General features: G+C 39.9%; 1 protein-coding gene across 1 annotated transcript in view; it reads left to right on the top strand.

Annotated features, from left to right (window-relative positions):
* The window catches only part of AMN1 (antagonist of mitotic exit network 1 homolog), a 60366-nt gene extending 45558 nt beyond the window's left edge, over nucleotides 1–14808 (top strand). Inside the window, exon 7 of the mRNA XM_036252663.1 lies at nucleotides 14557–14808. Coding sequence (XP_036108556.1) covers nucleotides 14557–14630 — 74 coding nt within the window. The 3' untranslated portion in view covers nucleotides 14631–14808. The remainder of the gene's footprint in view (nucleotides 1–14556) is intronic.
* Nucleotides 14809–15043: the final 235 nt, after the last annotated feature.

Below are 15043 nucleotides of genomic sequence, written 5' to 3'. Positions count from 1 at the left end.
CCTGCACGCCCCCCACCGGGGATCCAGCCCACAACCGGGAATCGAACTGATGACCTCCTGGTGCATGAGATAATGTTCAATCCACTAAGCCACACGGCCAGACAATTAAAAAATATATATATATATATATATATATATATATATATATATATATATTTATTTATCCTCACCTGAGGATATTTTTCCATTTTTTGTACAGATAGGGTGGGAGGGAGAGAGAGGAAGGGAGAGAGAGAGAGAAACATCGACGTGAAGGGACACATTGAGTGGCTGCCACCCGCACAACCAACCAGGGCCGGGGACAAACTGCAACCAAAGTACGTGCCCTTAGCGGGAACCGAACCCGGGTCTCTCCGGACCGCAGGCCGACGCTCTAACCGCTGAGCCAAACTGGCCAGGGCAATAAAAATATTTTTTAAAAATTAAAGTTGAGCCCCGGCCAGTTTTGCTTAGCAGTTAGCATCGACCTGCGGTCCAGAGAGACCCGGGTTTGGTTCCCGCTAAGGGCACATACCTTGGTTGCAGTTTGTTCCCGGCCCTGGTTGGGTAGTGTGGGTGGCAGCCACTCGATGTGTCCCTTTCACGTCGATGTTTCTCTCTCTGTCTCTTCCTCTCTCTCCCTCCCACTCTATCTGAACAAAAAACGAAAAAATGTCCTCAGGTGAGGATAATAAATAAATAAATAAATAAATAAATAAATAAACCTGTTACATGAAAAAAAGAGAAGTAATTTTATTCAGATCATCACTTTTCAGACCATGTGGATACTCTTCTTTGATACTCCTAATGCAGCAAGTGGTCATTTCTTTTTTTTTCTCTCTCTCTCTTTTTTTAAATCGTCAACAATTACAAATGTCCCCATTTCCCCCACATTTGCCCACCTCCACCCAAGCCCCCACCACCACTTTCCTCTGGCCATCATTGACACTGTCATCTGTGTCTATGGGTTATGGATATATATTCTTGGGCTAATTCCTTCACCTTCTTTCACCTGCTTGCCCCTGACAGTCTGTTTCATATATCCATGCCTTTGTTTCTGTTTTGTTTGTCAGTTTATTTTATACATTAGATTCCACATGTAAGTGAGATCATATAGTATTTATCTTTCTCTGACTGACTCACTTTACTTAGCATAATAATCTCCAGGTCCACCCATGCTGTCACAAAAGATAAGATTTCCTTCTTTTTTATGGCTGCATAGTATTCCATTGTGTAAATGTACAACAGCTTTTTTATCCATTCCTCTACTGATGGGCACTTGGGCTGTTTCCAGATCATGGCTGTTGTAAATAATGCTGTTAAGAACATATGGGTACACATATTCTTTCAAATTGGTGTTTCTGGACTCTTAGGATATATTCCCAGAATTGGGATCGCTGGGTCAAAAGGCAGTTCTATTTTTAATTTCTTGAGGAAACTCCCTATTGTTTTCCACAGTGGCTGCACCAGTCTGCATTCCCACCAACAGTGCACTAGGGTTCCTTTTTCTCTACATCCTCACCAGTACTTCTTGTTTCTTGATTTACAAATGGTAGCCATTCTGGCAGATGTGAGGTGATATATCTCATTGTGGTTTTAATTTACATCTCTCCGATGATTAGTGATGTTGAGCATCTTTTCACATGTCTATTGGCCATCTGTTGTCCTCTTTGGAGAAGTCCTCTATTCAGGTCATTGCCCATTTTTAAATTGGATTGTTTGTATTCCTGGTGTTGAGTTATACAAGTTCTTTACATATTTTGAAAATTAACCCCTTATCAGATGTATCATTGGCAACTATGTTCTTTCATACAGTGGGTTCCCTTTTTATTTTGTGGATAATTTCTTTTGCTGTGCAAAAGTCTTCTTAGTTTGGCCCTGGCCGGTGTGGCTCAGCAATTAAAGCATTAGCCCATGGACCAGACAGTCAGGGGTTTGATTCGCTGTCAAGGGCACTTTCCTCAGTTGCAGGTATAATCCCTGGCTCTGGTCAGGGTTGTGCAAGAGGCAGCCAATTGATGTGTTTCTCTCGCATCAATCTCTCTCTCTCTCTCTCTTTTTCTCCCCCCTCCCTCTTTTTCTCTCTCTCTCTCTTTCCCTTGCACTCTCTCCCCCTCCCTTCTTCCTTTGCACTCTATCTAAAAAAAAAAAATCCTTGGGTGAGGATTGAAAAAACAAGCTTTTTAGTTTGATGTAGTCCCATGTTTATTTTTCCTTTGTTTCCCTTACCCTAGGAGACATATCAGCAAAAATATTTCTACAAGAGATGTCTGAGATTTTATGTTTTCTTCTAGGATTTTTATGGTCTCAAAATTTACATTTAAGTCTTTAATCCATTTTTATTGTATTCTTGTGTAAGGTGTAAGTTGGTGGTCTAGTTTCATTGTTTGCATGTACCTGTCCAATTTTTTCCAACACCATTTATTGAAGAGATTGTCTTTACTCCATTGTATGCTCTTGCCTCCTTTGTCAAATATGAATTGACCATATAAACATGGGTTGATTTCTGGGCTCCCTGTTCTGTTCCACTGATCTTTGTGGCTGTCCTTATGCCAGTACTAGGCTGTTTAGATTACAGTGGCCTTGTAGAATAGTTTGATATCTGGTATTGTGATACCTCCAATTTTGTTCTTCTTTTTCAAGATTGCTTAGACTTTCAGGGTCTTTTGTGGTTCCATATAAATTTTTGGAATATTTGTTCTAGATCTTGAAATATGCTGTTGGTATTTTAGCAGGAATTGCATTGAATCTGTTGATTGCTTTGGTAGTATGGACATTTAAATGATGTTAATTCTTCTAATCCATGACCGCAGTATATGCTTCCAGTTATTTGTATCCTCCTCAATTTCTTTTTTCAATGTCCTATAATTTTTCAAGCACAGGTCTTTTACCACCTTGGTTAAATTTATTCCTAGATACCTTATTTTTTTGTTGTTGCAGTAGTAAGTGGGATTCTTTTCTTAGTTTCTCTTTCTGATAGCTCATTATTGGTGTATAAAAATGCCACCAATTCCTGAATATTAATGTTGTATCCTGCTACTTTGCCAAATTCATTTATTAGATCTAGTAGCTTTTTGGTGGATTCTTTAGGGTTGTCTGTACAATGTCATATCATTTGTAAATAATGACAGTTTTACTTCCTCTTTTCCAGTTTGAATGCCTTTTATTTCTTCTTTTCTGATTGCTGTGGCTAGGACTTCCAGTGCTATGTTAAATAAGAGTGGTGAAAGCACACATTCCTGTCTTGTTTCTGATCTTAAGGGAAATTCTTTTAGTTTTTGCCCATTTAGTATGATGTTGGCTGTGGGTTTGTCATAGATGGCCTTAATTACATTGGGAATAGTGGGATCTATCTCTCTCACTTTCTAAAAAAATCAATAAAAACAGCCCTGGCCATTTTGGCTTAGCGGTTAGAGTGTTGGCCTGTGGTCCAGAGAGACCCGGGTTTGGTTCCTGCTAATGGCACGTACTTCGGTTACAGTTTGTCCCTGACCCTGGTTGGGTTGTGTGGGTGGTAGCCACTCTATGTGTCTTTCACGTCGATGTTTCTCTCTCTCTCCCTCCCACTCTATCTGAACAAAATATTGAAAAATGTCCTCGGGTGAGGATAAAAATAAAATAAAGTACCAACTGTGGAAAAAAATCAATAAAAACATATTTTAAAAAACAATAAAGTGATTATTGATAGGTATATATTTATTGCCATTTTATTCTTTTAACCCTGTTCCTGTTTTTTGTTTGTTACCCTTTAACATTTTCTGAAATACTGGTTTTGTGGTAACAAACTCCTTTAGCTTTTTCTTTTCTGGGAAGCCATTTCTCCTTAAATTTTACTTTATTAAATATGTTTTTGTTGATTTTTTAAAGAGAGAGGAAGGGAGAGATAGAAACATTGATGTGAGAAACATCGATCAACTGCCTCCTGCACGCCCCCTCCCCCCCACTGGGGATTGAGCCCTCAACCCAGGCATGTGCCCTGACTGGAAATCGAACCAGGACTTCTCAGTCCATGAGACAACCACTGAGCCACTGGCCAGGCTCTCCTTCAATTTTAAATGATAGCTTTGCTGGGTAGAGTAGTCTTGATTATAGGTCCTTGCTTTTCATCACCTTGAATATTTCATGCCAATCCCTTCTGTCCTGAAATGTTTCTGTTAAGAAATCAGCTGACAGTCTTATGGAAGCTCCCTTATAGGTAATAAACTGCTTTTCTCTCTCTGCTGCTTTTAAGATTCTTTCTTTAATCTTTAACCTCTGCCATTTTAATTATGATGTGCCTTGGTGTGGGCCCCTTTGGGTTCATCTAGTTTGGGACTATCTGAGTTTCCTGGACTTGTGTGTCTTTTTTTTTCACCACGTTAGGGAAGTTTTGGGTCACTGTTTCTTCAAATAGGTTCTCGATCTCTTGTCCTCTCTCTTCTTCTGGTAACTCTCTGATGTGTATATTGTTATGCTTCATGTTGTCCCAAAGTTTCTGTAAACTATTTTCATGGTTTTTAGTTCTTTTTGCTACTCTACCCGGATGTTTTTTTCCTACCTTGTCTTCCAAATTGCTGATTCAATAGTCTGCTTCATCCAATCTACTTTTTATTCCTTTCAGTGTATTCTTTTTTTTTTTTTATCCTCACCCGAGGACATTTTTCCATTTTTTGTTCAGGTAGAGTGGGAGGGAGAGAGAGGAACAGAGAGAGAAAGAAACATCGATGTGAAAGGAGTACATCGAGTGGCTGCCACCCGCACAACCGACCAGGGCCGGGGACAAACTGCAACCGAGGTACGTGCCCTTAGCGGGAACCGAACCCGGGTCTCTCAGGACCACAGGCCGACGCTCTAACCGCTGAGCCAAACCGGCCAGGGCTCAGTGTATTCTTTTTTTTTTTTTCTTTATTGATTTTTAGAGAGAGAGGAAGGGAGACAAAGAGAGAGATAGAAACATTGATGAGAGAGAACATCAATTGGCCCCTCCTGCATGCCCCCTGCTGGGGGTTTGGCCCACAACCTGGGCATGTGCCCTGACCAGGAATCGAACCAGCGATCACTTGGTGCATGGGGTGATGCTCAACCACTGAGCCACACCAACTGGGTTCAGTGTATTCTTGATATCAGATATGGTATTCTTCATTTCCAGCTGGCTCTTTTCTATGACTTGTATGCCCTTTTTCATGTGGTATAGTTCTCACTAAGTTCCTTTAATATCCTTATATACATTAGTTTGAACTCTATATCTGAAAAATTGCTTGGCTCCATTTCATTTAGCTCTTTTCTGGAGATTCCTCCTATTCTTTCATTTGAGGCTGTTTCTTTATCTCGCCATTTGGGCTGCTTCTTTGTGTCTGTTTCTATGCATTAGATAGATCTGCTATGACTCCCAGTCTTCGTGGGGTGACCTTATGCAATAGGTGTCCTGTCATCTTAAGCTGGGTGCTCTAGAAATGTCCCTTGTATGGGTTATGTGGGTCTTCCTGTTGTAATTGACTGCTGTTGGCCCACCCATGCATGGGACCCACCCTCAGGCTGGCTGACTGAGGCATGCAAGCTGTTATGTGGGTGCTAAGGCACACTGTGCAGTGACTTGTAATCTAGTTCATTCTGGCTGTGTGGTGGATTCAAATGCATTGGTTGGGCAAACTGGTCTGGAACCACGCTTGAATTTGCTCCTCAGCCTGTACAGGAATGTGCAGTGATGCTCTCAAGCTGCATCCCATCCTCACATCATGCCAAGTCATCTTCATGCACTACCACTACTTTTTAGGGAAGAGTGGACTCCCAGAACCTCACCATTGGCTTAGTTTAAACTTTCCTGCCACTATTTTGCAGCCCTTGTCTGACTCTGCCTCCTGGGCCACATAAGCATGACACATCAGAGTGCAGCAAGTGGTAATTTCTGAAAGGTTAGTTGCAGTGTGGAAGTAGGAAATATATCAATGAAATTATTATACACTTATATTGCAGTTCATTGATGTGTCTTGCATATTGAATGGATCTTCTACCCATACATGATGTTGTAACATCAGGCCTAGGCAGTTTGGAAAATACTGGTTCCCTGAATTATATGGATATTTCAAATGTCAACACATTTAATTATTTTTTTAAATCATATTTGTTAATAGTACCACTGATCTCATCACACAGTTACTGGGAAGCTTTGAAGAACACAATGACAGCTACAACTTTTCCAAAATTCACTTGAAAGCTAAAATTTTCTCATTAGCAACAAACTCTACCATTTGTTTTCTTTGATGTGACAGGTTTATTTTGCTCTTTTTCAAGAAATAGTCTGCCAAGTATCCAGGTTTGAATAACCTTAGGTTATCATGTTGTGGCATGAGAGAACCAAGAAACCACCAGAACCAAATTAAAGCCAAATACAGAGCAAAGCCGGCCCTCCACGGATCCTGAGTTCTCAGAGACCAGCCCTGGAGCCTCCAAATGTTGTGGTGCGACAAAGTCAAAGAAAGACCACTAGAGAATTGAAGTCCAAATAAGAGCCGTTTATTAGCTGGCCGGCGTCTGATTCCGAACACCCTGTGACAGAGTCTTCGGAATCAGCCCCGATATGCTTCATTACATGCCTCTTATACCTTACAGAAAATAGGATCTTCTTGATAGAATGCCCAGGGCCACAGCAGTGCTGTATAGAATTAGTTTGTCGTACGGATAACAGGAACACGCAGGTGCACCCAGGCACACCCAGGTATTTCAGGTATTTCAAGGTACATTGGGTCACACTTAGCCCTGAGCTGCACAAACACAATGCAAGCCTGATTCCTTGAGACTGTGGGGGAGGTCGAGTCTCTGACTCAAGACCTCCAGGCTCTGTGGACTCTGTCAGACACGTAGCTGGCTCCCAACAATTTCTTGGTTCAGGGGGTCTTTACAAAACAGGTTCAACTAGAGGGTACACAGTGACTTCCCCAATCATTAATTATGGAGCTCTAAACAAGTCAGCACAATAGTTTATCAATCATCAATTATGGGGTTATAAACACAATCAGATATTCTTTCAGTCAAATAAAGTGACTAGTTCAGCTCACACTCCTGAAAGGATCTTGCACTATAGGATTTGCCTATGAGAAACATTGCTACACAGTAAAGAAACATTATCAGTCATCTTCAGCATTTGTAGCAAGAACACACTATCCCTTTGAAATAACTTCTTATTGTGTCATGTAGTTGATGAAGTAGTGGAAGCAGACATTGAAACGGCAAAAGTTCAAAATATTTTGAATAGAATAACAATATTTTTGACCTGTAAGGTAACCTAGTCCAGTACTTACCACCTATGTATAAATGTTACATGTGTTATAACCACCTATGTTATATAAATGAGCTAAAGATAACCTTTATATATTGTCCCTATATTGTTTACTTCTTGAAAGCAGACTGATACTATGATCTCAAAAGCCCTCTGGCATCAAACTCAAATTTTTACTCATGTAATTGTTTCAAATGTAATCCAAATAAACAGATTTTAAATCTATTCATCTAAAGCTTGCCTGCTTTGCATATCCTGAAAAACTGCACACAACATTTACTAGCTATAGATAAGATAAAACTCAGGGCTAGAAGAGACCCCAAGCCACTCTTGACCTTGGGGCTCTCTAACCCAGAGACTCCTTATCTTGCTGCTCAGTGACATCATGACACATAAACCCCCTCCTCATTCCTATGGGAGTTCCTTTACCCTACTCTCCTACTCCCTTTCTGAATAGTGTCCCCCTACACCACACATATGTGCGCATGCACATACACCCTTTTTGAGTGTCTCATGTTGTAAGGGACTTCCTTTGCATGCAAATCTATCAAAGTGCGGCCCAAATAAAGCCTGTTATGATCTACTGCCACCTTGTGGTCATATCTTTTTCCTTGCTCTGCTCCCAAAACCCTTGAATTCACTGACTACAGATTACATGGTATGGTGTTCTAGAAGATACCAGAGGTATAGCATAAAATAAAAAATGTTTAAATGTCAAAAGAGTTTGGAAAATGCAGCACATCACTATAATAAATATTAATTTATCAAAAGTTCTGAAAATATTATAGCTAAGAAACTTAAATGTTTTTTATCAAGCGTTTCTCAAAATTCTTGTAGTACAGAATACTATATTATTTCTCTGATCCCTTATTTCACAGAATAGGAAAGTGAAATACTGAAATATTTTTTCCCACTGTAACACAGTTTTTAATAATAGTGCCAAGACTAAAACTAAAATCTCAAGTTTTGTGAAATGAGCCCCTATCCCATTTCCTGCCATCTCTCCAAACACTGAATAACTTATCTTTTTTTTTTTTTTGGTGGTATGTGCCCCTAGCAGGAACCGAACCCAGGACTCACTGGTCCGCAGGTCGACATTCAACCACTGAGCCAAACTGGCCAGGGCTGAATAACCTATCTTTTATGGACCACAACTTTCCCTTATATATAATTATCAGTCATACAATTGGGGATCTGATAAAAATGCAAGAGGTTATACACAATGTTGTGGTTTTTTAAAAAAAATCTTTATTGTTGAATGCAGAATGTATTACAGATGTTCCTCATTTTTCCCCCATTGACCCCCTCCTCCCCACTCCCGCCCCCCTCCTGCCTTTTCCCACACTATTGTCTGTGTCCATTGGTTATGCATATAAGTTCTTTGGTTTATTTCTTCCCACCCCCCAAATCCTTTCTCTTTGAGGTTTGTCAGTCTAGCAATGAATTTGTACTTCTTAATCCCTTCACCTTTTTCACCCATCCCCCTAACCCCCCTCCCATCTGGCAACCAACAAAATGTTCTCTGTATCTATGAGAATGTTTCTGTTCTACCTGTTCATTTTGTTTGTAGATTCCATTGTCGATAGATATGTATTCATTGCCATTTTGTTTGTTCATATATTTTATCTTTTTCTTCAAGAAGACTCTTCATCATTTCATATAATAACGATTTGATGGTGATGAACCCCTTTAACTTTTTCTTGTCTGGGAAACTCTTTATACGGCCATCGATTCTAAATGACAGCTTTGCAGGATAGAGTAATCTTGGTTGTAGGTCCTTGCCTTTCCTCACTCTGAATATTTCTTGCCACTACCTTCTGGCCTGCAAAGTTTCTTTTGAGAAATCAGCTGACAGCCTTACAGGAACTCCCTTGTAGGTAACTAGCTGCCTTTCTCTTGCTGCTTTTAAGATTCTGTCTTTGTCTTGAACCTTTTGCATTTTGATGATGATGTGTCTTGGTGTGGGCCTCTTGGGGTTCGTCTTATTTGGGACTCTCTGTGCTTCCTGGACTTGTATGTCTGTTTCCTTCACCAAGTTAGGAAAGTTTTCTGCCATTATTGTTTCAAACAGGTTTTCGATTTCTTGTTCTCTCTCTCCTCCTTCTGGCAACCCCAAGATGCGAATGTTGGCACGCTTGAAGTTGTCCCAGAGGCTCCTTACACTATCGTCATTTTTTTGGATTCTTTTTTCTTTTTGCTGTTCTGATTGTGTGTTTTTTGCTTCCTTATATTCCAAATCGATGGTTTGCTTTTGGCTTTACCTACTCTACTATTGAATCTGTGTAAATTATTCTTTATTTCAGTTAATGCCTTCTTCATCTCTGACTGTGCATCCATCATTTCTGACTGGTCCCTTTTTATGCTCTTGAGGCCCTCACTAAGTTCACTGAGGTTCTCACTAAGTTCATTGAGCATCCTTATAAGCAGTATTTTTAACTCAGCACCTGTTAGGTTGCTTATCTCCATTTCGCTTAGTTCTTTTCTTGGGGTTTTGTTCTGTTCTTTCATTTGGGACCTGTTTCTTTGTCTCCTCATTTTGGCTGCCTCCCTGTGTTTGTTTCTGTGTGTTACTTAATGGGGCTAGCTGACACCAGATGCTGTTTTTGAAAGAATTTAGGAAAAACCTGAAGCAGGATCCAAGACAGGCCAATTCTATGGTTAAGCAAATGGCAACAGCTTGGGTGGGCCTGAAAGTTGGGTGGGGTGGGGCCTCAGGGAGTCACCAGGGCGGGGCTACCAGTGTGAGCCAGGTTGCTGGAGTCCCAAATATGGCAGCTGTCTGACACCCAGGGAAGGGCTCACCAAAGGAACAAAGGCCTGTGATTGCACGTTTATCCTGGAGAAAGCCTCTCTCCAGCCCTCGCTCCAGTGCCAAACAGCTCAGTTCTTCCCTGTATGTCTCTGGTGACCCTGGAGCTACCTCCCCTCCAAGCTTAGAGGGAGAGAGTCCGACAAGTCCATGCACAGGCCCTTTAAGGAGCTGCCTGGGGCTCCAGCTGCCTCAGCTTCCCTGAGCCTCAGTTCCTGCTGGTTTTTCCAGAAGTTATGGGGACTTGTCTTCCTGGCACTGGAACCCTGAGCGGGGCACCTGGTGTGCGACAGAGACCCCTCAGTCCTCAGGAAGGACCTTCCCAGCCGAGGTGTCCTCCTGATTTTTATCCGCCACTCGTGGGTGTGGGACCAGCCCATCTCGTCTCCACCCCTCCTACCAGTCTCGATGTGGCTGCTGCTTTAATTCCGTAGTTGTAGGACTTCCATTCAGCTTGATTTCAGGCGGTTTTGAATGATGGTTGTTCTGTAGTTTAGTTGTAACTTTGATGTGGTTGTGGGAGGACGCGATACCACGTTTACCTACGCCACCATCTTGACTGGAAGTCCCACAATGGTTTTTATTAATAAAGTTTCTTAAAGAGAAAAAGTTGAAATTTTTCAACTACCCAGATCATCTGTCCTCTTCCCCCTTTCCCATCAGCACTGCTACTTTTGTATATTTTTGTTACCATCGTTAAATGAAAATAAAGTGGGCAAATATATTCACCTTAAATTTAATTCTTAATTTTTTTTTCTCCAAAGAAGACAAATGCTTGGGGGGTAGGGGGTGGGGTTGAAAAATGAAAGTTCTTTCTACTTTCATGATACTTTATATAACATGTCCCCTTTTTTTAGATTTATTCTTAAGTATATTATTTTCTCTGGTAATATTTTTAACATGTTTCCTCTTGTTTATATATTTATGTGATTGCTCATATATGACTATATAGGACAATCCAATTGATATTCTATACAAAGAATATATATGGCACTGGCCGGTTTGGCTCAGCGGTTAGAGCGTCGGCCTGCGGTCCAGAAAACCTGGGTTTGGTTCCCACTAAGGGCATATACTTTGGTTGCAGTTTGTCCCCAGCCCTAGTTGGGTCATGCGGGTGGCAGCCACTCGATGTGTCCCTTTCACGTGGATGTTTCTCTCTCTCTCCCTCCCACTCTATCTGAATAAAAAAATGGAAAAGTGTCCTCAGGTGAGGATAAAAAAAAAAAAAGAATATATATGTACATGTTTGTACAGTTCAAATATGTTATCCTCACAATAACCTGACCTTCAAATTGGCAGTGCCCAATGTAGTTACCTATCAGATTGCCCAAATTAACAAGTTTATCTTCTCTACTATATTTATAAATATTTATAAATTTTCCTAACCTTACAGTCAGACTATAAACAAATCTCCACATTATAAATTAGGTCTTGAAACTGTTAGAAGCACTTTGATTTTATTTCTGCAGAAGAGACAATAAAAACTAAGCTGCTATTTTATTTATTTTTTATTTTTGTTATTTTTATCCTCACTGAGGACATTTTTCCATTTTTTGTTCAGATAGAGTGGGAGAGAGAGAAAGAGAGAGAAAGAAACATCAACATGAAAGGGACACATTGAGTGGCTGTCACCCACACGACCAACCATGGCCAGTGACAAACTGCAACCAAGCTACGCCCCCTTAGTGGGAACCGAACTCGGGTCTCTCTGGACCGCAGGCTGACACTCCAACTGCTGAGCCAACCCGGCCAGGGCTATTGCTGTCTTAATATTAAGTCTTCTGATACATGAACATGGATGCCTTTTTATTTATTTAGATCTAATTTCTTTCAACAATGTTTTATAGTTTTAAGAGTATACGTTTTTTACTTTTCAAATTTATTCCTAAGTATTTTTTTCTTTTTGATCATAAATAAATGGAATTATTTTCTTAATTTAATATTTGGACTGTTCATTGCTGGTATATAGAAACACATTTGATTTTTGTTATATTGATCTCTACCCTGCAAGTTTGATGTACTCATATATTCTAATTTTTTAGAGGCTTCCTTAGAACATTTTATACATAATATTACATAATCTACGTATATAGTTTTATTTTTTCCCTTCCAACATGTCTTTGATTTCTTTTTCTTCCCATATTTCCATGGCTAGAACTGCAGTCAATGTTGAATAGAAGTGGCAAATGTAGACATCCTTGTCTTGTTCCTCTTCTCAAGAGTAAGACATTTAGTGTTTCATCAGTAAGTGTGATATTACTGTGGGTTTTTCAAAGGTGCCCTTTATCAGTTGAGGAAGTTCCCTTCTATTCCTAGTTTCTTGAATGGTGTTATCATGTGTATCGGATTTTTCAAATGCTTTTTCTGTGTCTACTGAGATGATCATGTGATTTTTATCCTTTATTCTATTGTTATACTATATGTCATAGGCAGAATAATGTCCTACCCAGAGACGTCCATGTTCTCATGCCCAGAACCTATGTGTATGTTATGCTATATAAGATTGCAGATGGAATTTAAAAGTTGCTTATCAGTTAACCTTAAAATAGGGGAATTATCCCTGATTATCCAGGTGGGCCCAATGTAATCATAATAGTCATTAAAAGTACAGGAGGGCCCAGCCAGTGTGACTCAATGGATTGAGCATCATCCCATGCACCAGGAGGTCACCGGTTCAGTTCCCTGTCAGGGCACATTCCTGGGTTGCAGGCTAGATCCTCAGTAGAAGGTGTGTAGAAGGCAGCCAATCCATGTTTCTGTCTTATTGCTGTTTCTCTATCTCCATCTCCCTTTTTCTGTCTCCAAAAAATCAATAAAAACATATTAAAATTTTTTTCTTAAGTACAGGAGGGAGGCAGAAGTAGGAGAATCATAGAGATGAGAGCTTGAGGATTATGTCCAATGCTGTTCACTTTGAATATGAAAGAATGCAAGGAATGTGGTGGCTTCTAGAAGCTAGAAAATCAAGGAGGTGAATTCTCCCCTAGAGCCTCCAAAAAGAAATACTGACCTGCTAAAACCTGATTTTAGCCCAGTGAGACCCATTTTGGAATTCTGACCTCCAAAACTGTATGATAATAAATTTGTGTTGTTTTAAGTCATTAAGGTTGTGGTAATTTATTACAACAGCAATAGAAAACTAATACAATATATTACATTAATTGATTTTCAGATGTTAAACAAGTCTTGCATTCCTGAGATAAGTCCCAGTAGATCATGGCATATATAAGCCATTTTATATGTTGCTAGATTTGGTTTACTAGTGTTTTGTTGAGGGTTTTTTAGTACATATTCATAAGAGGGGTGTGTGTGTGTGTGTGTGTGTGTGTGTGTGTGTGTGTCTTTGTCTGGCTTTGGTGTCAAGGTAATACTGGCCTCATAGAATATGAGTTGGGAAGTGTTATTTCATCTTGTATTAGTATAGGTACTATAGCTTTGTTATAGTTGCTGTGTGCATGATACATCTGTCCATCCTTTTACTTTAAAATTTTTTTTTCTTTATATATTTTTATTGATTTTTAGAGAGAGAGGAAGGGAGAGAGATAGAAACATCAATGAGAGAGGAAGATCCATCAGCTTCCTCCTGCACAGCCCCTACTGGGGATTGAGCCCGCAACTTGGGCATGTGCCTGACCGGGAATCGAACTGGCAACCTCTTGGTGTATAGGTCGATGCTCAACCACTGAGCCACACTAGTTGGGCCATCCTTTTACTTTCAACCTATTAGAAACCTGTCTTTCTTTTTTAATCCTCACCCAAAGATATTTTTCCATTGATTTTCAGATAGAATGGGAGGGAGGGAGGGAGAGAGAGAGAGAGAGAAACATCTATGTGAGAGAGACACATTGATTGGTTTCCTCCCACATGACCCCGAACCAGGGCCGATTGATCTGCAACCAAGGTACATGCCCTTGACCGGAATAGAACCCGCACTCTTTGGTCTGAGGGCTGACGCTCTAACTGCTAAGCCAAACTGGCCAGCGCTAGAAACCTGTCTTTAAACTTGATTTTCTATATAATAAATTTCAAGTTGTCCTGTTTCAGTAACTGCTCCCTACCCTAACCTTTTTCGACATGTTTTAGCTTCCTATGGTGCTTTACCATATCTGTTGGCTTTCTTTAATCCTGCTCATTCCTTTGTAAATAGTTGCTTCATTAAACTCCGTTTGAATACCCTACTTTAGTATGTTATCTATTTCCTGCCAGGAGCCTGAGAAAGGCTATACACAGGTTAATGATGAAATTACTCCATACTCTCTAGTTGGTGAAATTACAGAGAAAACAATATATGCCTGCCTTTTAAGGTATTACTATGATATGTGCACTGCAGCTAATAATAGCAAGGGTTACTATTAATTAAATGTATTTTTAGTGGTATATTGTTCTTACATATCATCTCATTTAATCCTTTAAATAACCCTATGAGATATAATCATCATCCTGTTTATACATGAAGACATGAAATATCTCTGATTATTGTGAATTAATGTATTATAAACGTTTTCTTTTGTAGATCATTCACGAGAAGTTTTGGAGCAATTAGTAGGCCCAAACAAATTAAAGCAAGTGACTTGGACTGCTTATTGATGCTTATCAAAGCTATGCTCTTCATACTATCAGGAAATGATGGTCTTGGAGATTGGCTTTCCAACATGTAATATGGTTTGTGATTGACCACTCTTAGATTCTTTAATAGTGCTATTATTCTGTTTGTTTGATGTGTCATTGTTTTTAAATGGTAACCCTAGCATGCCCTCTGATGGATTGGGGGGGGGGGGGAGTTGAAGGTACTGTGTTTGTTTCTTAAATAAAGATTTTAAATTACATGTTTTCCCTGGAGATTTTATTTCCTACCTAGATATTTGAGCTATTGTAAAAGAAATGTACCAATATGGATAAATTCTAAGTAAAGGTATTTCTATTTATTTATTTATTTTTTTTATCCTCACCCGAGGACATTTTTCCATTTTTTGTTCAGGTAGAGTGGGAGGGAGAGAGAG

The sequence above is a fragment of the Molossus molossus genome, unplaced genomic scaffold, assembly GCF_014108415.1.
Source record: "Molossus molossus isolate mMolMol1 unplaced genomic scaffold, mMolMol1.p scaffold_m16_p_10, whole genome shotgun sequence".
In the NCBI taxonomy this organism is placed as follows: domain Eukaryota; kingdom Metazoa; phylum Chordata; class Mammalia; order Chiroptera; family Molossidae; genus Molossus; species Molossus molossus.
The sequence above is the reverse complement of the archived record's forward strand: the minus strand, read 5'-3'. Positions and strand labels throughout refer to the sequence as shown.